Genomic DNA, 23,972 nt, shown 5'->3' with positions numbered 1-23,972 from the left:
GCCGGTATATAAAAGTGTTAAATAAATAAATAAACTTCGTAGAAAACAAATGTTACAGATGTGCCAAGAAGCTAGGCAACTGGGGGCAAAAATTACAATCAGATATCCTTGTAAATGCCTGATGTATATTAATAACAGATATGTGTATTATGATCCTCTACATTTACGTTCCTTTCTAGATAATTATGGAGCTGAGAGAGCTGAACCTTAAAGAGTTCGGGCAGTAATGAATATGTGCACCTCTCCTTTGTGATTTCCTATAATTTAGACTTTGGCTATATGCTCCCTTATAACTTCTTGGATCCCCTTACATTCTTTAACTATCTTACTTAAATAATTACAGGAGTGTGTTTTGATATCCTTCTAGGTATGATGTTAAATAATGTTATATGTTTACCTTGAGAGTTAGGACGGATAATTATTTATTTTATTTATTTAGCATTTTTATATACCGATTTTCCAGTAACAATTACTAATCAAGTCTGTTTACATTTTAAACAATAGCTATGACAAATTATTGTCTTACAATAAACAGGGAGGTTGAACTTGGATACAAATAACTGGGAATAACAACATAAAGGAAAAAATAGTGGAGCAAAGTGTAGGCTGGAGTTAAGAACAGATGTTAAGATTAAGGCAAGGATTTGATTAGACTGCATAGAGATAAATATGATGTAAAAATCCTGAAACTCTTGTTAATTATTGAAAAAATTTAATAAACATTAAATAAAAAAAAGTCTGTTTAAATGTCACATCTTAATATTGTATTATGTTTCTTTTAATATTGTATAACCTGCTGAGATCTGTGGATTGTCAGGCTATAAATTTTATAAATATATAAACAGAAATATTTTTCAAAATATAATTTTAAAATTAGTATAATTCAGTTGTATAAACAAAATGTATCAATGTAAGTGTGGGTCTAGACATTGCCTGCGTGCACTGATTTTCTTCCTTGAGATCCACAGTTATGGTTACCACAAGGTATTTTCTGATCTCAAAATTGCAAATCAGTATGAGAAGGCAATAGCTAGAGGAATCCTGGGGTTCATAGGGAGAGGCATAACCAGTAGAAAGAGATAATAATGCCTCTGTATTTGTTGTTTTTGAGATCTCTACTGGAGTACTATGTCTATTTCTTAGGGTCACACTACAAAAAATGTTATTAACAGAATAGAGGCAGTACAGAGAAGGGGCTACCAAAATGATGCACTGCTTGCACCAAAAGCCCTGTGAAATATTTGACCTAAATATTTTAGAAGAGTATAGGGAGGCCGATAGAGGCATTCAAATACAGTGCCTCAAATAATGCACAAGAAACACTTTTTTCAGTGGAAAGGAAATCCAAGAAGGAAACGTCAGTGGATAATGTGGAAAAGAGGATTAGCATTCAGACAACAAGGACTGAACTTCATAATCTGGGTAAACAAATAAGCATGGGGATAGCTTGCTTATTACTGTAGTTACTACCCTAAACCAATTAAGCTTGATATATCACTTTGAAAACAGACAGCATTGCTATCTGCTTCAACGGTAGGGGGAAGTGAGGAAAACAGGATTTACATTCAGACATCATCCAACAAGCATCGATCTGTGCAATCTGGGTAAACAAGTATCTGGGTAACTTGCTTGATGCGGCGGTTACAACCCTTAACCATGAGCCTTATGCTCACCTTTAATGCAACTCCAACATTACCAACATTGATGCAACTCCAACATCTACCAACTGCAAGCCAACATACAAATATCCCACGCTAGAGATCTCGGAGTCATTATTGATAGTCACTTGAACCTAAAGCAATTTATAAAACAAAGGAGTGCTTCTACAAGTTACAAGTACTCAAAAAAACCGCTACTATTCCATTATGATTTCAGATCTGTCCTCCAAGCCATTCTGTTTTCCAAGATCGACTACATGCTTTTATGGGATGAGGAGGGAGCGTCTGTTGTAATTGTGGACACAGTCTCGTGGTAGTCTTTCAACTGAGTCACTGCATCTTGTATCTTAGCACCAAAGAGATTGTCTCCAGTGCACGAGAGATCAGCAAGTTTGTCTTGGACCTCAGGTCTTAAGTCAGAACCTTTAGCCAGGCCCATCTTCTGGCACTGATTCTTGTTGCTGACAAACGGGAAGGAGTCTCGAAGGAGTAATATGCTGCTTTTACTTCATGCTTTCCTGCCTCAAGGCTTTCTTGTTGTTGTTGAGGCAATGAGTCTGCGAAATCTTGGACCTGTTTCCAAAGGTTTCTTTGGTACTGGGTCATATAGAGCTGGTAGGCGGCTATACGGGACACCAACATGGAGCCTTGAAAATTTTATGACCCAGACCATCTAAGAACTTCTGGTCCTTACCAGGAGAAGCTGAGGAATGTGAACGTAATCGCTTTGCCTTTTTCCGTGCAGATTCCCCCAACACAGACTGATGAGGTAGCTGTGGTTTTTGAAAGCCTGGGGCATGTTGAACTAAATATGTTGCATCCGTTTTCCTATTTACTGGAGGAATAGTGCCAGGATGCTCCCATAGGCAGTATAGGAGATCCAACAGGACTTCATGTACTGGAATAGCCATAATTTCCTTGGGGGCATCAACAAATTCTAGATCCTCCAAGGTCTCGTGACACGTGTCCTCCTCCAGGACATGTGGGCATCGATAGAGGGTATATTGGCATCGATAGAGGCTTCGATGGAATCGATGGGACGGTGGATGTTTAGGTCCCAAGAGCCCCCCGATGGACCAGGAAGCGGTTCAGACATCGATGGAGCTGGAGTCGGACTGGGACTGGAAGTAGTGTTGTCGTCTTCCGAGGAGCCCGGAATAGGTATTGGGAGCTGCGGAGGTCTCGATGGCCAACTCGGTGCCGATGGAACGGGCTGAGTCAGAAAAGCACCGATGAGGGTATCGTCGGTCCAGTAGCGGTGCAAACATCGATGGTTCCAGGGTCGGTACTGGTATGGAGGCCGGCATTGCTGGCGGTTGTAGATTCCAGAAGACGAGGACTGCCTGGTGGAAAAGGATGTCCAGTTCCTCCCTGAAAGCTGGTGTGGATAGCGCAGCTACAGGGGGAGGCAGGCTAGGCATTACTGGCTCTTCCACAGGAGGCACAGTACCCGGCACCGATGTTGGTGGGAGGGAATGTCTCAAGTGCAGAGAAGGATGGGGGCTCCTCTGCCCGGGACCTCTTTGAAGACTGCTCGATGACCATCAATGCCGCTGCGATGTCAGTGCCGGCACCAGGAGTGGAATCGCTTTGGTGCTGGTGATGTTTCCCTCTGTGCTCGATCCGGTCTTTCCCCTTGCACAGAGGATGCTGCTACCAATGCCGTGGATGGCATCGGTGACTGATGGTCACAGTCTCCCTGTCGTTCCCAAAGCCGCACGCATGTTGTAAAATCTGGGGTCGGCACGCGCAAGGGGATACACACTTGTGCACCTTGCACATGCTGAGCCCTAGGGGAGCCCCGATGACTTTCCCTGTTCCCTCCGAGGCCGCTCTGAAATCGGAGCAGCCTCGGAGGCAACTTTCCTTCCACCCCCCCCCCCCCCAACCTTTATTTTGGAAGTTGCGCCTGCCTGCACAGGCCAAGTGGCCCTACTGAAGCCTCTGGCCCCGCCCCTTCCTGCCCCTTTTTTCAAGCCCTGGGACATGCATGCATTGCCGGGCCTATGCAAATAGGCTCGGCACGCGTAACCCCCCTACGCATGTAAATCCAATTGGATTTACCCACATAGGGCTTTTAAAATCTGTCCCATACTGTCTACCTGTGTCTCTTCACCAAGCTGTGGCAAAGTTTATAAAAGCATTTTCACTTGCATCTATGAATCAAGACACCTGCAGCCCAATGGGTCTTAAATATATTTCTCTCACAATTCTATCTTCAAACAACAATGAAGATAAAATTACTTTACTGGAAACTGCTGTTCTTATTGTAGTCACCTCGGCAAGCATTAGTAACCTATGAATCTGATATGCAAATATTTAAAAATAGGATACTTCTGAGCACACATGCAAAGTTTCTACCCAAAATAATCTTGGAATTTCATTTAAATGAAGCTATAGTTTTACAGTTTAATTTTTTTCCAAACCACACTGTTAATACATATAATCCTCCAGGCTCCCTCCTTACTTGAACCCTCCCTCTCTAGCCATGGTTCTGAAAACCCCCAGGGCCACCAGAATTGCAATAAAATTTTACCACTCCTGGAGGCTGCCAGCATAAGATAGGGTAAAGGGAACCTAAAGGAACATATTAAAGCCCAGGGGGGTGGAGTTGGGGCTTCTCGATAGTCATACAGTTGTGGGTCTATTTTGTGTGGGGGTTAAGAGGAACAGAAGATTGGGCTCAATACCTGACATTAGTTTCAGGCATTTGTAAGAGGGGGGACCAATCGGGACTATAGGCCCACTAACATTTTTTTTTAATTTCTTTGTCAGCACTTAACCGACTATGTAATTTAAATACAGCCAATTAAGGTAAAATTATCCAGTAAATTTTATCCAGATTAACTTTATTCAAGCATAGTCAGCAGGACTTTTATCCCGTTGAATATCTGTGGTAACTTATCTAGTTAATTTTAGCCAGATAAGTTATTCTTTTGCTGATTTTCTGAATATTGGCCTTTATTAATGTTTAATGTGCACAAAATTAATACTATTCCTGGCCCAGCAGAGTTTCCAACTCATTCTCTCTGGGGGGGTGGGGGGAACTGCTGCTGTCCTTACAATCTAAAATATCAGTATACTCCCTCCCAATACAAACCCACATATATATATCTCCTATCATCTATTAATTTTTCTAGTATTAGACCAAAAGCATTTTCTTCATGTGAAAATGCCACAGGTGACTTTTGAAGGGAATTACAAAATAAGAAGGTGGTTCTCTTTTCAAATTGTTAGCTCTACTTAGAAATGAAATCCAATAACCAAATAGCAGCTGCTGTAAAAATTCTTATGTGGTGAAGATACAGCATTTTAATTTAAGTACCGTATTTTTCGGACTATAAGGCGCACCGGATTATAAGGCGCATTACCAATGAGCGCCTGCTACGGCGTCCAGGTTCATATATAAGGCGCACCGGATTATAAGGCGCATCACATTAAATGAAACACAGCTCAGACCATAGGGCAGACTTTACTGAACTTTATTCAACTCTCAACAATAACTCTCAACTTGTTCAGTTGTAATGTGTAACGAGTCTGTCTTTGCTCTTCAGTGATGATTCCAGCCACTCAATCATCTTCTCCTTGTCCATCCAGCCCTTTGGGTTAGCCTTGATGGTGACACCAGCAGGAAACTTTTCCTTTGGCAAAGTCTTCCTCTTGAAAATGACCATGGGTGGTAGTTTCTGGCCATTAGCCTGACAGGCGAGAACTACAGTGAAAGATGACTTCTCGTTTCCTGTGGTACGTATAGATACCGTACTGGTCCCTGTTTTCTCAACAGTACGTTGTACGGGGATATCGAAAGTGAGGGGGACCTCATCCATGTTAGTGATGTGTTCTGGCTGGATATTCTTTTCTTCTATCTTGGTTATGCAGTAGGTGTGGAAAATGGCCAGCTTCTCTTCATAATCCTTTGGCAGTTGCTGGCAGACAGTAGTTCTGGTGCGGATGGAGAGATTACACCTTTGCATAAAACGAAAGCACCATGAAGGACCTCCTCGAAAGTCCTTGATCTCCATGTCGCGTGCTAATGCTGTGGCTTTGAGTCGAATAGAGACAGTGGAGACGCTTCTACCTGCGGTTCTCTGTTCGATAACCCACTGATCTATTTTGTCCTCCAACTGTGGCCATCTTGCTTTGTTTCCTCGGAAACTCAGTTGGTCTTCTTTACTTGGCATAGGGCATCTTCTTGTTTCCTCCACTTACGCACCATAGATTCATTAATGTTGAATTATCTCGCAGCTGCTCTATTTCCATGCTCTACTGCATGAGTTATAGCTTTAAGCTTAAAATCTGCATCATAAGCATGTCTCAACAGGAGGCATTTTGGAGTAGTGGGTATAAACATTTATTGAATGCACGCACATTAATGCTGGAGCACAGATACTGCACGGCTCAGAACCTTTTTTTTAATCGGTTGCGCTCGGGTCAGGAGGAATCCGGGTAAACCGGTAGAGGAACAGCTTGTTATGCTTGGTGGTCCGTGAGCTATGTCCGCGGACTGCCGCACTCACCCGCTGGCAGGTCGCACACGCGGTCGGCAGTAGCACGTGCTGATGCTCCTTCTCCTTCCTACCTGTGCGTCACTTCTGCACGTGCTGATGCTCCCCTCCTTCCTGCCTGTGCGTCACCGGAAGTAAACTTTGCCGGAGCCGCGTGGGCAGGAAGGAGGGGAAGCATCAGCGCGCGCAGAAGAGCGTTTACGGACCGAGAAGAGGCCCGGTAGCAGGGCCACTGCAGAGCCCATCCTGCGGCGACCGCAAAGAGGAGGCCTAGAGGTGAGTGCGAGCCTGTGCTAGAGAAAAATCCTTATATATAAGGCGCACCGGATTATAAGGCGCACTTCCGATTTCTGGAATCGTAGGTTTTTATGTGCGCCTTATAGTCCGAAAAATACGGTAATACAGACATGTGTAGGTTGCTGTGGAGTTTCTGTGATCTGTTGCATTTAAAGTGACTGTCATGTTAACTTGTGTTACACTGTACCAGCCTTATGATGGATTATCCTATGAAGCTGTGGCACTTCTTATAATATTTTGTGCAATATGTAGATTTTTAAGTAAACACCATTTGGCAAAGCCTGTACAGCAGCATAGAGTTCATTTAAGGCATTCTTCTAGTAGAGTAAAAGTTTAATAAGAATTATCTTCTGTTTTTTTTTGTAGCTGATTTTGGAGTATCTGCACAGATTACAGCTACAATTGCAAAGAGGAAATCTTTCATTGGCACACCATACTGGTAATATTTGTTTCTATTTTGACAGCATTGTTTTTGTCTTATTCTGGCAAAGCATTTTTATTTGAGAACATTCTGCATTTTATTTGAGAACAATATTTTCTCTAATTTTGATTACTCCCTCAATCACTTGTAGCTTTATTTCCTCTATATAAATTAAATCTAGATGCTGCTGTAGTCTTTTCCTCAGAATGGAAGACACATAGGAACCTTCATTTTCAGTTTTTATTTTATTTTTCCTAGGAATTCAGTGATATTATAACAAACAGAAATGGGAGAACTTAAGTGGAAAAAAATATCATTTTTTAACTGATTTTTCTCCCATTTTTGTTCATTGTAATAAATATTGACAAAATCAAGGGACAAATAAAATACAAACTGAAAATGAAGCTCCCTAAATACATTTAAGGGAGCATCTCAAGAAAATGTATGAAATTCTGGTTTTTCTGATAACAAGCAGCCTCAGTGGAGGTGCATATAAGAGTCATGTGCATCATGAAACTGTGTCCACAGTAAATATGCATGAGGTATATCTGCATGCACTGACTCCATTGTATGCAGATATTTCTCCCAGGACAAGCAGGATGGTAGTCCACACATATGGGTGACGTCATTAGGCGGAGCTCTATTACGGAACACTTTTGTCAAAGTTTCTAGAAACTTTGACCAGCACACTGAGCATGCCCAGCACGCCATGATCCCTGTGTCCACAGGGGTCTCCCTTCAGTCTCTTTTTTTCCACGCTGCAGTTTGCCTCATGTTTAGGAGCTCTGTGAAATTTTTCTCAACATTTCCTCTCGGAAAAATTTGAAGTTTTACTTCACAAATAATTTCCCTACACGGGTCTCCCTTCGCATACATTTTCACCAATGCTCAGTGAGTACTATTCTGTGTTCTCCAGCCTGTTCTTGTGACCTCATTGTCTGTTCCCCTGGGTTACCAACCATTTGCGGCCCTCTTTTTTTCTCTCCCTATGTCTATCACACTCGGTCTGCCCCACGATGCCTGCAGGTGTCCTTGCTGCGATCTTCCACCTGGTGCATTGGGGCTAGAGGGATTGGGGCATCCACGGTTCCCACTGATGCCATGGAGGCTGCCGTCGACACTGCCGTTGATGCCGTTGATACTGTCGAAGCTGCCATCGATGCCTCAGTGCCCTCGACTAACAAAAATGCTCCATACTTTAGGATCTCAACCAGAGCCCCTGTGTAATCCTTAGGCGAAAAACAACACCAAGAGCTGTAGAGGCACAGTGACTGTCCATCACAGATGCCATCCACGACATCGGTGGCATCTTCCTTGGTGCTGGAGAATGACCGGGTCGAGCACCAAGGGAAACATAGTCACCGCTACGGTAACGTCTGTCACCGATGCCACCCTGGACATCAGTGGCAGCTTCCTCAGTGCTGGAGAATGACCGGGCTGAGCACTGAAGGAAACATGGTCACCGGCACCGACCAGGTTCTGCATTCGGTGCCGGCACCGATACCGCATCGGCATCGATGTCCATCGAGCCAGTTGCAAAGTGGGCCTGGGTACAACGATCTCCATGGTCCTCTGCACCCGAGGCACTGAGGCGTTCCCCACAGACACCGGTGCCGGGTACTGAGCTCCACAGATCCATGTGGAAGTGCTAATAATGCCTAGCCTGCCTCTCCCTGTAGATGTGTTACCTATACCAACGTCCAGGGGAGGAGCTGGATGTCCTCATCTGCCAGACTGTCCTTGATGCCTTCTGGAGTCTACAACCTCAATCGATGCCGGCCCCCATACCAGCACAAACACCGGAGCCATCGATATTCACACCATTGAGACCACCTCGCTGCTCTCATTGGTACCCTACCAACGACAACCTAAGTCATCGATGCTGACTTGTCCTTCTGAGCCTCCACGGGCCTCTATACCTATCCCTATCCCGGGATCCTCAAAGGGTGATGGAACTCTAATCCCACTTCGGCACCGATCCCATCGAGACCTAAACCAACCTCCTCTCAGAGCCTTCTCCACCAGAAGAGTGGAGACGATCCCTCCAAATAACATCTCCTTTGCCACTTTTGTAAAGGAAATGTCTGAAACCATCCCTTTCGACCAGGTCACTAAAGAGGACCAGAAATTTTCGGGAGGGTCTAGGTCGTAAAATCCTCGGAGGATCCATGTTGGTGCCACATGTTGCTGTTTAACAGCTATGTTTGACACAACCCCGAGGGAACCTCACTACCATCAACATGACGTTGGAACAAAACGTGATTGCTTCGAAACGTCCTTCCGTTGCCAGCAACGGGACTCAGTGCTAGATGGTGAACCAGGCTTACAGCCCAAAGTCCAAGATAAACAAGCTGATCTGCCATGCACTGCAGATCATCTCTTCATGCACAAGGTCCTGCAGACAGTGCCTTAATTGCAAGACCACCGCGAGACCCTGCGACAGCTCTCTGTTTCTTGCAAATCCTTCCTCCTCAACTAGAAAACCAGCGAAGAGGGATGCAAGAAGGACCTTTTACCACTCAAACGAGTATTATCCAACTCCCGCATGAGACCAACCAGTGTATGTCAACAACTGATATCCAGACCACACGAGCTCCGCCAGTCGGGTAGGCTTCTGGATTTTGAAACCTTGCCAGAGAACAGAACGGTCCATCCTCCTGAGGACCATATGTCGGGACACCGTTCCCCGGACATAGCAAGGCAGAGGATCTTAATCCCGCTGTTTCCTACTTCCAAGGAAAACAGGCGACATCAGAAATCTCAACAAATTTCTTCAGAATGAAAAGTTCAGTATGGTGTCTCTCGGCACCATGCTTCCCTTACTACAACAAGGAGTTGACTCTATTCTCTGGATCTTCAATACGTTTCATAGTGAGTCAGCAGCATTTTCAATACCAAGTTCTGCTATTCGAACTAGCTTCGACACCTCGTGTATTACACTAAATGCCCAGCAGTGATTGCCGCTGATCTACAAAAAAACAGCATTCACATGTTTCCTTACCTGGATGACTGCTTGATAAGGAGTCAATCCAAACAAGGAGCTCTAAATTATCTAAAACGCACTATAAATCTACTAAATATGCTGGCATTTCTGATCAACTACCATAAATCCTGTATGGATCCATCTCATCTCCTTGCTTCCATCGGACCGGATCTGGTCACTATAATCCAAAAGGTCTTCCTGCCCAACAACCGCGCAGACATCCTATCAAACTGTCCATATCTCTGCGCGCATGCAACATATCCTCAGCCCATCAATTCTTCCCATTGCTGGGTGACATGGCTTCCACGGTTCACGTCACTCCAATCGCCAGACTAGCCATGGGAAAAACTCAGTGGACTTTAAAATTTCAGTGGCTCTAAGCCGTTTAACCGCTTTCATCCTTGATCCATGTCACCGATCCAGTAACCAATTCCTCAGGTGACCTTGGCCACAGCGCTTCCATCTTGGGTTGGGGAGCTAGTATTAACAACCTCCAAACCCAAGATGTGTAGACTCTGCTCAATGAACAGTCTCAGATCAACTTCCTGGAGCTTCGAGCTATATGTTATGCCCTTTATGCCTTCAAACACTGCCTCTCACACAAAACTGTGTGGATACAGACAGACAACATAATGGCAATGTGGTACTCGAACAAGCAGGGACGCACAGGCTCTTATCAGCTCTACTAGCAAGCCGCGCAGGCCTGGGCCCTTGCACACTCCATGCATTTCTAGGTCGCTTATCTAACAGGCATACCAAACGTACTAGCAAACCATCTCAATCGATGTCTCCATCCCCACGAGTGGTCTCTGAACCCATATGTAGCAAGCAAAATCTTCTAGCGCTGAAGTCAAACAACCGTCGACCTCTTTGCGTCCGAATTGAACCACAAAGTAGACAGATTCTGCTCCCTACATAGGCAACGACATGCGTTAGCCATGGACACCTTTGCTCGCTCCTGGAACAAAGGCCTCCTATATATGTCTCCTCCGACACTGCTCATAGCCAAAAAACTCGTGAAGCTATAGCAGGACAGGGATTTAATGATTTTCATACCCCTGTACTGGCCTCGACAAGTATGCTTCCCCATACTTCTCGACCTATCAGTCCAGAAACCAATTCGCCTGTTCACAGCTCAATCTCATAACACAAAATCACGGCAATTTATAAAATCCGAACCTTCAAATCTTTTCACTAATGTTTTTCAGGTACTTGTAGCTTCACGAAAACCTTCCACACATAAATCTTACCATTCGAAATGGACAGGATTTACCAAATGGTGTACACAAAAAGGTATTGGACCCTTTTCCTGCCCTACTCCATCTCTATTAGGCTATATAGGGTACCTTTCAGATTTTGGTCTCCAGACATCCTCTGCACAGGTACACCTTGGTTCCATTTCAGCATACCACCATGAAGAAGGGGATGCCCTGATAACGGCTCAACCCTTTGAGTCGGCTTATCATGGGCTTTCTACAACTTAAGCCTCCTCTACGATCACCAGTTACAGAATGGGACCTAAATGTAGTGCTCACAAGGCTCATGCATTCTCCATTTGAGCCTTTGCATTCCTATGACATTAAAAATTCTAACATGAAAATTTCTTTTCCTCGTAGCCATTACATCTGCTAAAAGGTCAGTGAGTTACAAGCCATTGTTGCATACTCATCCTACACTAGGTTCCTCCGTGACCGAGTGGTCCTCAGTACTCACCCTAAATTTCTTCCTAAGTTGGACAAAGTTTCTCCCCTTACTCAGTCTATAGTCTGCCCACTCTTTTCCCAAGGCCTCGCACTCACCAGGGCAAGAGGTTTTTGCACACCTTGGACTGTAAGCGTGTACTTGCATTCTATCTAGACCGCACTGCAGTCCATAGGAAATCCACCCAATTCTTTGTTTCTTTTGACAAAAACAAGCTGGGAGTTGCAGTGGGCAAACAAACTCTCTCCATCTGGCTAGCAGACTGTCTCGAATTCTGCTATGATGAAGCAGGCCTTCCTCTCCAGGGGTGTGAGTAGAGGCACATTTTATAAGGGTCATGACAACGTTGGTAGCATACTATCATTCAGTACCAATTGCTGACATCTGCTAGGCTGCGACATGATGTTACTAAACGAATGGTGGTATATAAAGAACCTCAAATAAATAAATAAATAAAATTGCCCATGGCCCAGTAGATGCTTTTTTGTATATCTTGCCAGTTGGGGTATCCAGTTGGAAATTGGCCCTGAAGCTTGGAGAAAAGACTGGGGAGCCACACTTAGCTGTGCTGTTGATTCAAACTGTCCTCAGCTGCTTCAGCACTCAAGGCTAACGTCCAGAGCAAGGACTTGTTTTGCTCTTGCCATTCAAGTGCTTCGGAGTGCTCAAAGCACTCAGATCATCAGTTGAAGCAGAAGTTTGTCAGTCCTCAAGTGGAAGCTTTGACATCTTTACACTTCTTGTCGTCATTCTTTTGTGAAAGAATTTTGGTGTTCAAAGCAGCCATATATAGGGGGTCACTAAAGCTTCTATGCCATGGTTAGGCTACTACAGACTCCTGGAGCAATTATCTAGGTCTTTTCTCCAGTTGCACCAGTTCCTTGGGAATTCTTTTGTTGTACATATGAACAGGTTGCTGAAGGAATTGAGAGAGCTGTGGTGTCTGTTGTCTTTAGGCACCTTCAGAAACTTAGGAAATTAGTATCATACCTCTCAGGCTTCACCCTCATTGCTGAATATGTGTGTATTAAGACTAAGTCAGCCCTTTTTGCCACATAAGTCTGTTTATTGCAAGAGGTTGTTACATTAGCTATCACAATCTTGATTCCAGACAGGTTCATGCTCCAACCAGTACCAGATCCTCTTGGGGGTTTTCCTGTTTTGGAGTTGTTTTGCTCCTTTACCCCCAACTCCAGTTCTGTTCTGTTGGTTTAGATCTTTGATTTTTGTTGATAGTAACATATAGTAACACAGTAAATGATCACAGATAAAAATCAAATGGTCCATCCAGTCTGATGAATCTGAACTAGACTTCCCTTCAAGGAATCGATAAAGGTCATTCATCAATCGAAATTCAGATAACTTTATTGGCATGATAGTTTTATGTGTGTTGCCAAAGTAATATACAAATAATAAAAGAGTAGGAAAAGAAGGGAAAATAAATTACAAAATAGTAATAAGTAAAGGTAGAGGTTACAGAAATGCAAGCTTGAGTTTCGTATGTCCCTCAGAACAAATAGTAAGAATTCCACTTGTCAAAGAAAAGTATGTAGATGCATCTAGTCCATTTGATACATTCAAAATTGACTGTAATTTTTGACAGACTATAAGTTAAAACCAGATGGAGGATCTGACCAGACATGCATGAGGTTGTTTCCTCAGCCTCTATTTCTTTTTTTTGCGATATGCCTCACACAGCGAGGAAGCGGTGAACCAAAGAGCAAGAGGCTCAAACCGCTTCCCCTGCTTTGCCTTTCCATGGTCCGATTGACACCCATGTTATCCGGAAAGCTTTGAAACTAGGAGTTTGTTCACAGTGGGGTGAGCAGGAGGAAGTGGAACCCGCTTCTCCACAGGAACTTCAAACAGCTTTGTCCCCGGTTGATTGGAGGCCTCCCTTGAAACCAGCAGAGGCACATTCCTCTAATTACCCCTCTACATTGGATGTGGGTGAAGAAGAAGAGGAAGACAGGCTGGGCTTATTGACTAGGAATGATTATGGAGACCTACCACGTCCTCAGGGAGAGTTTGTCGGCAAAGGAGACGCTGCAGCCAGCATAGACACCCAACTGCCTGAAAGGGAGGTATCTTTATTTCCTTTCCATCCAAAAAAGAAATGGTGAAACCTGAAGTTATTTCTCTCGATATTATTTGGTAGAGATGTGAACCGGAATCCGAACAGATACCGGTTCCGATTCACATGTTTTTTTTTCATCGGGCCCGATCGTGGTTTTGTTTATCGGCGGCGCCCAAGCCGATAAACAAAAAACCCACCCCGACCCTTTAAAACTAATCCCTTTGCTTCCCCCACCCACCCTCCTGACCCCCCACCCCCCCAAATCATTTTACAGGTACCTGGTGGTCCAGTGGGGGTCCCTGTTGCGATCTCCAGCTCTCAGGCCGTCGGCTGCCACTAATAAAAATGTCGCCGATGGCCCTTTGCCCTTACCATGTGACAGGGTATCCGTGCCATTGGCCGGCCCCTGTCACATGGTAGGAGCACTGGATGGCCCGCGCCATTTTTAAAGATGGTGCCGGCCATCCAATGCTCCCTCCATGTGACAGGGGCCAGCCAATGGCACGGATACCCTTGTCACATGGTAAGGGCAAAGGCCATCGGCGACATTTTTATTAGTGGCAGCCAACGGCCCGAGAGCTGGAGATCGCTCCAGGGACCCCCACTGGACCACCAGGTACCTGTAAAATTTATTTGGAATGCTATACAGAATGTGAATGATAATTTGTTCCAGCAATTAAACCCACTGGTTTCCTATCTTAACAATGTGGATTCTTGTCTAAAGTATGTTGAAAAAGTTGTGGAAGAAAATAGAATTTCATCTTTATCATTGGAAGGAGAACTAAAAGAATCATTGAAAATACAACAAAATATTATTAAAGAAAATCAGATATTGTTAAACCGGATGGAACATTTAGAGAACCAAATTAAAGGGAAGAACCTTATCTTTATAAACTTTTCTAAAGATTCTTTGGTAACTTCTCAAGATATGTAGAAAAAATACTTGATTCAAGTGTTAAAAATTCCTGAACTAACTCTCCCTTCTATGTCCAGGGTATATTATATACCACCCTTTAAGGAGGATATCTATGCTAGTAAGAGTTTTCAGGTTCTTATGCCTACATCACCTGAATTGGATATCACAAATATTCTAGAGACCAGTCAAAAAGATCAAGTTAGACCTGCAACACTGATTGTCTCATTCTTGCTGGAATCTGATAGAGTGGGTTCTTCAAATGTTCTTTCGTCACCGTTTCTGAGATGTTCTTGGGTTTGAAAGTTGGCGCTTTTCCTGACCTAGCAAGGTCTACTCAGTCGAGAAGGAAACAATTCTTCCATTTAAGAACCCAAGAGTTACTATTGGGTACCTTATTTCTATTGAAATATCCCTGTAAATGTGTAATCAAATATCAAAATACATACATTTCCTGGCGTGTAGCCAGATGGACTCAGAACGAATGGGTATAGTATGCTCGTGCTAGCAGTTGGAGACGGATCTGACGTCAGCACGGGTATATATACCCCCACAGGAAGCGTAGCAACTCAGTAATTTCCGTCTCGAAAGCAGTTTGGAGAGCGTGTTTTCCAAATGTACTTTCTTTTTACTAAAATTTCTACAGTACCATAGAGCCCCGCACTCCTGCGGTGATACCCTAAGGTCCCTCCCCCAGTTGAGTTTCCCGGGGTGATTTCCGTGATCCCCCGGAGGTTTAAGTCCTCGGTCCGGTGGCCGAATCGCGGCAGGGACGTGGCCCCCGGGCGAGGTTCGGGTGAGGCATTCGAGGCGCCTCTGTCCCGGTGTGGACGAGGCAGCAGGTGCATATTCTCAAACGCAGCGGTGAAGGTACTTGCCCTCTCCCCCCGCAGCCGGAGACCGCCCGGGTTCCAGCCGGGAAGCGCCGAGGATCAGGTAAGGCGTACATCTCTTACTTTTGGTCTCCGAGGATCGGTGGCGTGGTACGCCGTGGAGGGCGCCATTTTGTGGGCTTTGTTCAGGTATTGAGCGCCTGTGATAGGCGCATGTCTATGACTAAGCGCATATTATATACATCATTGTGCGTATATTGCTGACCGCTTATTGCTGAGAGCATATTGCATACCATTGAGCGTGTATTGCTAACCGCTTATTGCTGAGTGCATATTGAATACCATTGAGCGTGTATTGCTCACCGCTTATTGCTGAGAGCATATTGAATACCATTGAGCGTGTATTGCTAACCGCTTATTGCTGAGAGCATATTGCATACCATTCAGCGTGTATTGCTAACCGCTTATTGCTGAGAGCATATTGAATATCATTGAGTGTATATTGCTGCCCGCATATTATTGTGCGCCTGTTGTATTAAGCGTAGATTGCTGCCGCATATTATTGTGCGCCCATTGTATTAAGCGTATATTGCTGCTGCATATTATTGTGCGCCCATTGGATTAAGCGTATATTGCTGCCGCATATAATTAAGCACATACTTTTCAATGGAACAGAATGCCTCAGCGTCTTCAGCGGGGGTGCCTCCTGCCTCCGGCATTAAAGCCCTCGGCCTCTGCTCCACATGTCAGCTTCGAGCCACGCACAGTGAAGAGCCAGACTCCCTATGTGCCCAATGTGAGGAGGCCGTGGGACCCTCGGGCCAGGACCAGTCTCAGCCACGATTTGCTGACAGTTCCCCAGGGGCTACCCCGGATTTAGCGGGCAGTCTCGACCAATCAGGAATCCTGGGGGATCTTGTACCCCGGCGATTAGAGACCGCTTCAATTTCCGGGGTGGATCTCTTTAAGGGGATTCATGCCTTTGTACAGATGCAAACGGCTTTCCGTCCAGGCCCTGCGGTTCCTGCTGTTCCTGCTGTGGCTGTGACTGCGGCGGCCGCTGCGGCTGCTGCTGCGGTTGCGGCTCCAGCAGATCCTGTTCCTGGACCCTCATGCCCTTATCGTGAGCGGGACCTCCCGCCGCTAGACAGTCCGGATCAGTCGGACCAGGAGGTTTCACTGGATGAGTCTGAATTCCCGGACGAAGGGGAACTTCCCTCAGGGATTGAGCCATATAGAACCATGAGGCGGTTCTTCCCTAAGGAGGATCTCTCGGACCTGGTGTCTCAGTGTCTGGCGGAGTTGGATATTACAGGTCCCAGCGCTATAGTACCCTCTGCGCAGAACCCCCTGCTGGAAGGTCTTCGTCCTACAGCCCGCCATTTTCCATTCTTGCAAGCAGCACAACAACTGATAGATTTAGAATGGGCTGCACCAGCGGCCGCATTCAAAGGGGGTCAGGCCCTGACGGGCATGTACTCACTGGCACCGGCTATCCAGGAGCTGCTGGTATGCCCTCAGGTGGACGCCTTGATTAGCGCTGTGGTCAAGCGCACTACCATTCCAGTTGAAGGGGGGGCGGCCCTCAAGGAGCCTCATGACCGGCGACTGGACGCCATTCTGAAACAGACTTTTGAGGTGGCAGCTCTATCTTTGCGGATCGCAACCTGCTGCACAGTGGTGACGCGTTCCTGTTTGTCACAGGTTAGGAACAACGCTCCAGCAGCAGACATGGAGTCGGCTCTCTCGTTCCTCACGGATGCTGCATCGGACCTAGTCCGGACAACAGCCAAGGGGATCTCATCCTCCGTAGCCACCAGGAGGCAGCTCTGGATCCGGAAATGGTCAGCCGATGCGCCTTCAAAGACACGCCTCACCAGATTGCCCTTTAAGGGCTCTTTCCTGTTCGGCAGCGACCTTGAGAAACTGGCCAGCACATGGGGCGCCTCTCCAGTACCTCGACTGCCGGAAGATCGGTTCAGGAGGAACCAGCGCGCCTTTCCATGGCTCTCCAGGGGTAGAAGCTCCCAGCGCTTCATTCCCTACAGGAGTCACTACCAGGCACCTCGTCCTCAGGCCAGGAACCAGTCCTTTTGGACCAAGCCGCGCAGGAGGGGAGCAGGCCCGGGCTCAGGTCCCGGCCACGCCTCCCAATGAGAATCAGCCGATCCATCTGGGGGACGGAGCCATAGGGGGCAGGTTAACCCTCTTCTACCCCAGATGGGTCAAGATTACGTCTGACCAGTGGGTCCTCGCCATCATCCGAGAGGAGTATTATCTGGACTTTCATCACCTCCCTCTGGACAAGTTTGTGGAATCTTCCTGTCCCACACACAAGAAGGCAGCATTGGAAGCTACCCTGGCGAGGCTCCTGTCCTTGAAAGCCATCATCCCAGTACCTACCTGGGAAGTGAATTCTGGACATTATTCCATTTATTTCATGGTACCCAAGAAAGGGGGCACCTTTCGGCCCATACTGGACCTCAAGTCGGTCAATCGATACTTAAGGGTCCCGAGGTTTCGCATGGAAACTCTGCGTTCCGTCAAGACCGCAGTACAGCCAGGAGAATTCCTCACGGCATTAGACCTGTCAGAAGCCTACCTGCATATCCCGATCCATCCGGATCATCAGCGCTACCTACGCTTCAAGGTTCTAGGACGCCACTTCCAATTCCGGGCTCTGCCCTTCGGGTTGGCCACGTCACCGCGGACCTTCACCAAGGTGGTCGTAGTGGTGGCAGCGGCACTCAGACGGGAAGGAATTCTGGTCCATCCCTACCTAGACGATTGGCTGATCAGGGCGAAATCACGAGAGGAGAGCCATCGGACGACCGACAGAGTGATCGCCCTTCTGGAAAGCTTGGGCTGGGCAATCAATCTCAGCAAGAGTTGCCTATAGCCTTCCCAGTCGCTGGAATACCTGGGAGTACAGTTCGACACCCAGGCAGACACAGTCAGTCTCACTACCAAGAGAAGGTTAAAACTCCAGACGCGTATCCAGTACTTGATGGGATCCAGTCGGCCCATAGCTTGGGATTATCTGCAGGTTCTCGGTCTCATGGCATCCACCCTGGAAGTGGTACCTTGGGCAAGGGTCCATATGAGACGTCTACAACACTCCCTGCTCTCGTTGGAGCCCCCGTCTACGGAACTATTCCACGCACCTACCTCTGCCTGCCAGAGTACGGACCCAGTTACGGTGGTGGTTGCAGTCCAACCACATGAGCAGGGGGTCGAAGAGGTCCTCCCCCACGTGGACTCTGCTCACCACAGATGCCAGCCTGAGCGGCTGGGGTGCACACTGCGAAGGACTCACCGCACAAGGGCGGTGGAACAGAGAAGAGTCAGCCTGGAACATCAACCGTCTAGAGGCTCGGGCAGTCCGATTGGCATGCCTTCGATTTGCTCACAGACTGAAGAACAGAGCAGTCAGAGTGATGTCCGACAACGCCACCACGGTGGCATACATCAACCGTCAGGGCGGAACCAGAAGCCGACAAGTATCTCTACAGATTGCCCCACTGATGGCTTGGGCAGAGGTGAATCTTCAGGACATCTCCGCCGTCCACATTGCCGGGAAGGACAACACCACGGCAGACTTCCTCAGCAGAGAAAGCCTACATCCAGGAGAGTGGCAGCTGTCACCCACAGCCTTCCAGATGATTGTGGATCACTGGGGGATTCCGGACATGTATTTACTGGCGGACAAGTCCAATGCTCAAGTACCCAGATACTTCAGCCGCAAGCGTGACCCGTTCTCACACGGAATCGATGCCCTGGTTCAGCCATGGCCTCCAGGGAATCTGCTATACGCCTTTCCTCAGTGGCCTCTGCTGGGCGCCATCATCCACAAGATTCAGAAACACCGGGGCCTAGTTCTTCTAGTAGCACCAGACTGGCCAAGAGGACCCTGGTATGCGGACATGAGAAGACTTCTGGCAGGGGCGCCTCTTCCCCTGCCTCCTCTCCGGGACCTTCTACGTCAAGGTCCCATCCTCCACGAGGATCCAGGTCAATTCTCTCTTACGGTCTGGCCATTGAGAGAGCTAGACTGAAGAAAAGAGGTTACTCGGAGCCCGTGATAGATACATTCCTCCGAGCTCGCTAGTTTTCCACATCCCTCACCTACGTAAGGATCTGGAGAGTATTTGAAGCATGGTGCGACACTCATGGCACCAATCCACATGCGACTACAATCCCTATTATGTTGGATTTCCTGTAAGATGGACTTCAGAAGGGTCTCTCCCTCAGCTCCATCAAGGTTCAGGTGGCTGCGCTGTCTTGCTACGGTCCCAGGAGGGATGGCAAGACCATTGCCAAGCACCCAGATGTTTCTCGCTTCCTGAAAGGAGTCAAGCATATTTGTCCGTCACTGAAGTGGTCTGTGCCCTTATGGAACTTCAACCTTGTTTTGGATTTTCTTGCGGGATCCACCTTCAGACCCTTTCGGGGCCTGTCTCTCCGTTCTCTTACTTTGAAGATGGTGTTTTTGCTGGCTGTATGTTCAGCACGCCGCATCTCAGAGCTACAAGCACTGTCCTGCCGTGATCCCTTTCTCAGAATCACTCCTGAGGCTATCCATCTTCGGACGGTTCCCTCCTTTCTACCTAAAGTGGTTTCACAGATTCCTCTTAACCAAACCATATCCTTGCCTACCACGGCGGGTTTGAAGAAATCTGAAGAAGGGCGTTTATTACGCCATCTCGACATTGGCAGATTGCTGCCCAGATATCTGGAAGTGACACAAGAAGTACGAAAGACGGACCATCTGTTCGTCCTGCACAGCGGAAAGAAACAAGGTGAAGCGGCCTCTCGGCCCATCATCGCCCGCTGGATAAAAGAAGTTATCAGAGCAGCTTACGTAGAGGCTGGGAAATCTCCGCCTCTACAGGTCAAGGCTCATTCTACCAGAGCACAAGCGGCATCCTGGGCAGAATCCAGGATGCTGTCGCCTGCAGAAATATGTAAAGCGGCGACGTGGTCCTCCCTCCATACCTTCTCCAGGTTCTACCGTCTGGATGTCCAGGCCAGGGAGGACACAGCATTTGCGAGGGCAGTACTACATGGTCCTCAGGCAGCCTCCCGCCCAGGCTGGGAGTAAAGCTTTTGTACATCCATTCGTTCTGAGTCCATCTGGCTACACGCCAGGAAATGTTGAGATTACTACCTGATAATCTCCTTTTCCTTAGTGTAGACAGATGGACTCAGCATCCCGCCCAGCTGCCTGGGTACATGGGTTTCACTGATTCAAGGTAAGCCATGTCATCTGTTTCCATAAGAGCGTACACTCTACCATGTGTCAACGCCTTCCGGTTGTGAATGCTGGCGGTCTCCAGCTACTATCAATCGGTCAGAGGAATCCTGTTTCACTATTTCACTGAGCGTCAGTACACACATCCATAACAGCTTTTGCAAGGAAGATTACTGAGTTGCTACGCTTCCTGTGGGGGTATATATACCCGTGCTGACGTCAGATCCGTCTCCAACTGCTAGCACGAGCATACTATACCCATTCGTTCTGAGTCCATCTGCCTACACTAAGGAAAAGGAGATTATCAGGTAAGTAATCTCAACATTTTATGTTCTCCTATACAGCTAACTGGTTTTTTGAAAGAGAAAGTGGCAGCAGTTTCCACTTCCTCCCCTTTAGTCTCTGAGTGCATATATGCCTGCAGATAGTCCCGATCATATTGTAATAGTTTCATGTATTCAGATCCTTATTTCTTTTATGATGATTTAAATACCTGAGTGTTGTTTGGACTCGTTTTAGAGGACTTAATGTGCAGAATATTTTGTGGTTTAAACTGTTTATTCCTATTTGAATGTTTGTATTTTTCACTTCTGCTTGCCAATTCAAGTGTATTTCTTGAAGTGTATTGGAAAATTTATAAAAAACAAACTATAAGTTAAAACCATATTTTCCTAGCGTGTAGCAGATGGACTCAACAAGTGGGATATAGTATGCTCGTGCTAGCAGTTGGAGACGGATCTGACGTCAGCACAGGTACATATATCCCCACAGGAAGTGCAGCAATTCAGTAATTTCCGTCTCCAAAGCAGTTTGGAGCTCCCTCACGCTCGCTGAGCGTGTTTCCAAATTCTACACAACTAAATTCATAGAAGAAACCTACCTGAAGACGAGCCCCGTACTCTTGCGGTGATACTAGTCTGTCCCTCCCCCAGTTGAGTTTCCTGAGGCAATTTCCGTGGTCCCTCGGAGGTAAGTGCCTCTGTCCGGTGGCCGGCTTGCGGCAGGGTCCTAGCCCCCGAGTGAGAAGGGCTCGGGCGCGGCATAGAGGTAGCCTCGGTCCCGGCGTGGACTTGGCCCCCGAGCGAGACGAGTTCGGGTGCGGCCCAGAGGCAGCGGGTGCACTTCCCCGAGCTCGGCGGTGACGGTACTTACCCTCTCCCCTTGCAGCCGGAGACCACCCGGGTCGCAACCTGGAAGCGCCGAAGACAAGGTAAGGCATACATCTTTACTTGGTCTCCGAGGAAGTGAGGCTTTGCAGAGTCTGCCTAGGTGGCAATCCGCCACAGAGGTTGCCATTTTTCTGCCTGGTTTGTTAGGCGCCCGCTGTTAGGCGCCCGCTGATAGGCGCCCGTTCCTAGTCGCACATGGAGTGTAAGAGAGTCCAGGCATCAGCGGAGCTGGCCCCTACAACATTAGGCATGAGCCTCTGCTCGGCATGCAACCTCAGAGCCACACAGAGCGAGGAAGCAGACTCCCTATGTGTCCAATGTGAAGAGGCCCTGGGAGTTCCAGGCCAGGAGCGGTCACAGCCCAGCGTACTTGCCAGTTCCTCAGGGAACACCCCGGACCTAGCCGGCAGTAGTGAGCAGCCGGGGACCCCGAGGGACCTGGTACCCCTCAGACCAGATCCTGCTTCGCTCTCCTGGATGGAATTATTCAAGGGGATTCATGCCTTTGTCTCAATGCAGGCTGCTTCCCGAGCGGGTCCATACATACCGGATGTCCCGGCCCCTGGACCCTCACGGCCTAGGCACGGCCACGCGCCACCCGGGACCCCCACTTATGGGGATTCAGATTGCCCTGAGGAAGACGACGAGTCCCCCGAGGAGGGAAAACTTCCCTCGGGGGTTGAACCATATCGGACCATCAGGCGCTTCTTTTTGAGAGGGGATCTCCCAGGCCTGATCTCTCAATGCCTGTCGGAACTGGCTCTTCCGGGCCATGATGCCCCAGAGGAACCGAGAATGAACCCCCTGTTAGAGGGCCTGCGCCAAACGTCTCACCATTTTCCCCTCCTACAAGTGGCTCAGCAGTTAATTGATCTGGAATGGAATACGCCGGAGGCCTCATTCAAAGGGGGTCGGGCCTTGGCTGGCATGTACCCCTTAGACCTGGCAACCAAGGAGAAGCTGGCGTGCCCCCAAGTAGACGCCATAGTTAGCGCAATTGTGAAGCGCACCACCATTCCGGTGATGGGGGGGACGGCCCTCAAGGATACACATGACCGGCGCATGGACACCATTCTGAAACAAGCGTTTGAGGTGGCAGCCATGTCCCTACGGATTGCGACCTGCTGCACCGTGGTGACACGTTCCTGTTTATCACAGGCTAGGAGCAACACAATTGGGGAGAAGAAATGGAATCAGCTCTCTCTTTCCTCACTGATGCAGCCTCTGACCTAGTCTGTACGGCAGCCAAGGGAGTGTTATCCTCAGTGGCGGCCAGGAGACAGCTCTGGCTACGTAATTGTTCGGCCGACGACTCCTCCAAGACATGCCTCACGAGAATGCCCTTTGAGGGATCCCTCCTGTTCGGCAGGGACCTTGAGAAACTGGCCAATAAATGGGGCGCCTCTCCATTACCCCGTCTACCAGAAGACTGGTCAAGGAGGAACCAGCGCCCCTTCCCCAGACCATCCAGAGATAGAAACTCTCAGCGCTTCAACCCTTACAGGACTCGCTACCAAGGACCTCGTTCGCAGGCCAGGAACCAGTCCTTTCGGCCTAAGCACAACAAGAGGGGAACCGGTTCGGGTCCCTGCCGTACCCCACAATGACAATCAGCCGACCCATCCGGGGGTAGCAGCCATTGGGGGCAGGCTACCCCTCTTCTACCGCATGTGGGTCGCGATTACCTCGGATCAGTGGGTCCTCGCCATCATCCGAGAGGGGTATTACCTGGATTTTCTTCGGCTTCCGCTGGACAGGTTTGTGGAATCTCCTTGTTCGCCCATCAAGAGGACGGCCCTAGAAGTCACTTTGCGGAGGCTCCTGTCCCTAAAGGCCATAATCCCAGTGCCTGCAAGAGAGATGAATTCTGGGCATTATTCCATTTATTTCATCGTGCCCAAGAAGGAGGGCACTTTCCGGCCCGTCCTGGTACTCAAGTCAGTCAACCGATACCTACGGGTCCCCAGCTTTCGCATGGAAACTCTGAGGTCTGTCAAACCGACTAGAGGTACGGGCAGTCAGGCTAGCGTGCCTGCGATTTGCCCACAGACTTCGCAACGGAGCGGTCAGAGTGATGTCAGACAACGCCACCACGGTGGCATACATCAACCGACAGGGCGGAACCAGAAGCCAACAGGTATCCCTAGAAATAGCCCCCCTGATG

The 23,972-nt window shown here is 47.9% G+C and overlaps 1 protein-coding gene across 3 annotated transcripts in view; it reads left to right on the top strand.

Annotated features, from left to right (window-relative positions):
* Positions 1–23,972, top strand: part of MAP4K3 (mitogen-activated protein kinase kinase kinase kinase 3) — a 1,052,401-nt gene that overhangs the window by 361,703 nt on the left and 666,726 nt on the right. For all 3 annotated transcript variants that reach the window (XM_029594354.1, XM_029594353.1, XM_029594355.1), the window contains exon 8: positions 6,827–6,899. In XM_029594354.1, the coding sequence (XP_029450214.1) occupies positions 6,827–6,899 (73 nt within the window). The remainder of the gene's footprint in view (positions 1–6,826; positions 6,900–23,972) is intronic.

This window comes from Rhinatrema bivittatum, chromosome 3 (genome assembly GCF_901001135.1).
Source record: "Rhinatrema bivittatum chromosome 3, aRhiBiv1.1, whole genome shotgun sequence".
Classification (NCBI taxonomy): Eukaryota; Metazoa; Chordata; class Amphibia; order Gymnophiona; family Rhinatrematidae; genus Rhinatrema; species Rhinatrema bivittatum.
This window is presented reverse-complemented; position numbering and strand designations above follow the sequence as displayed.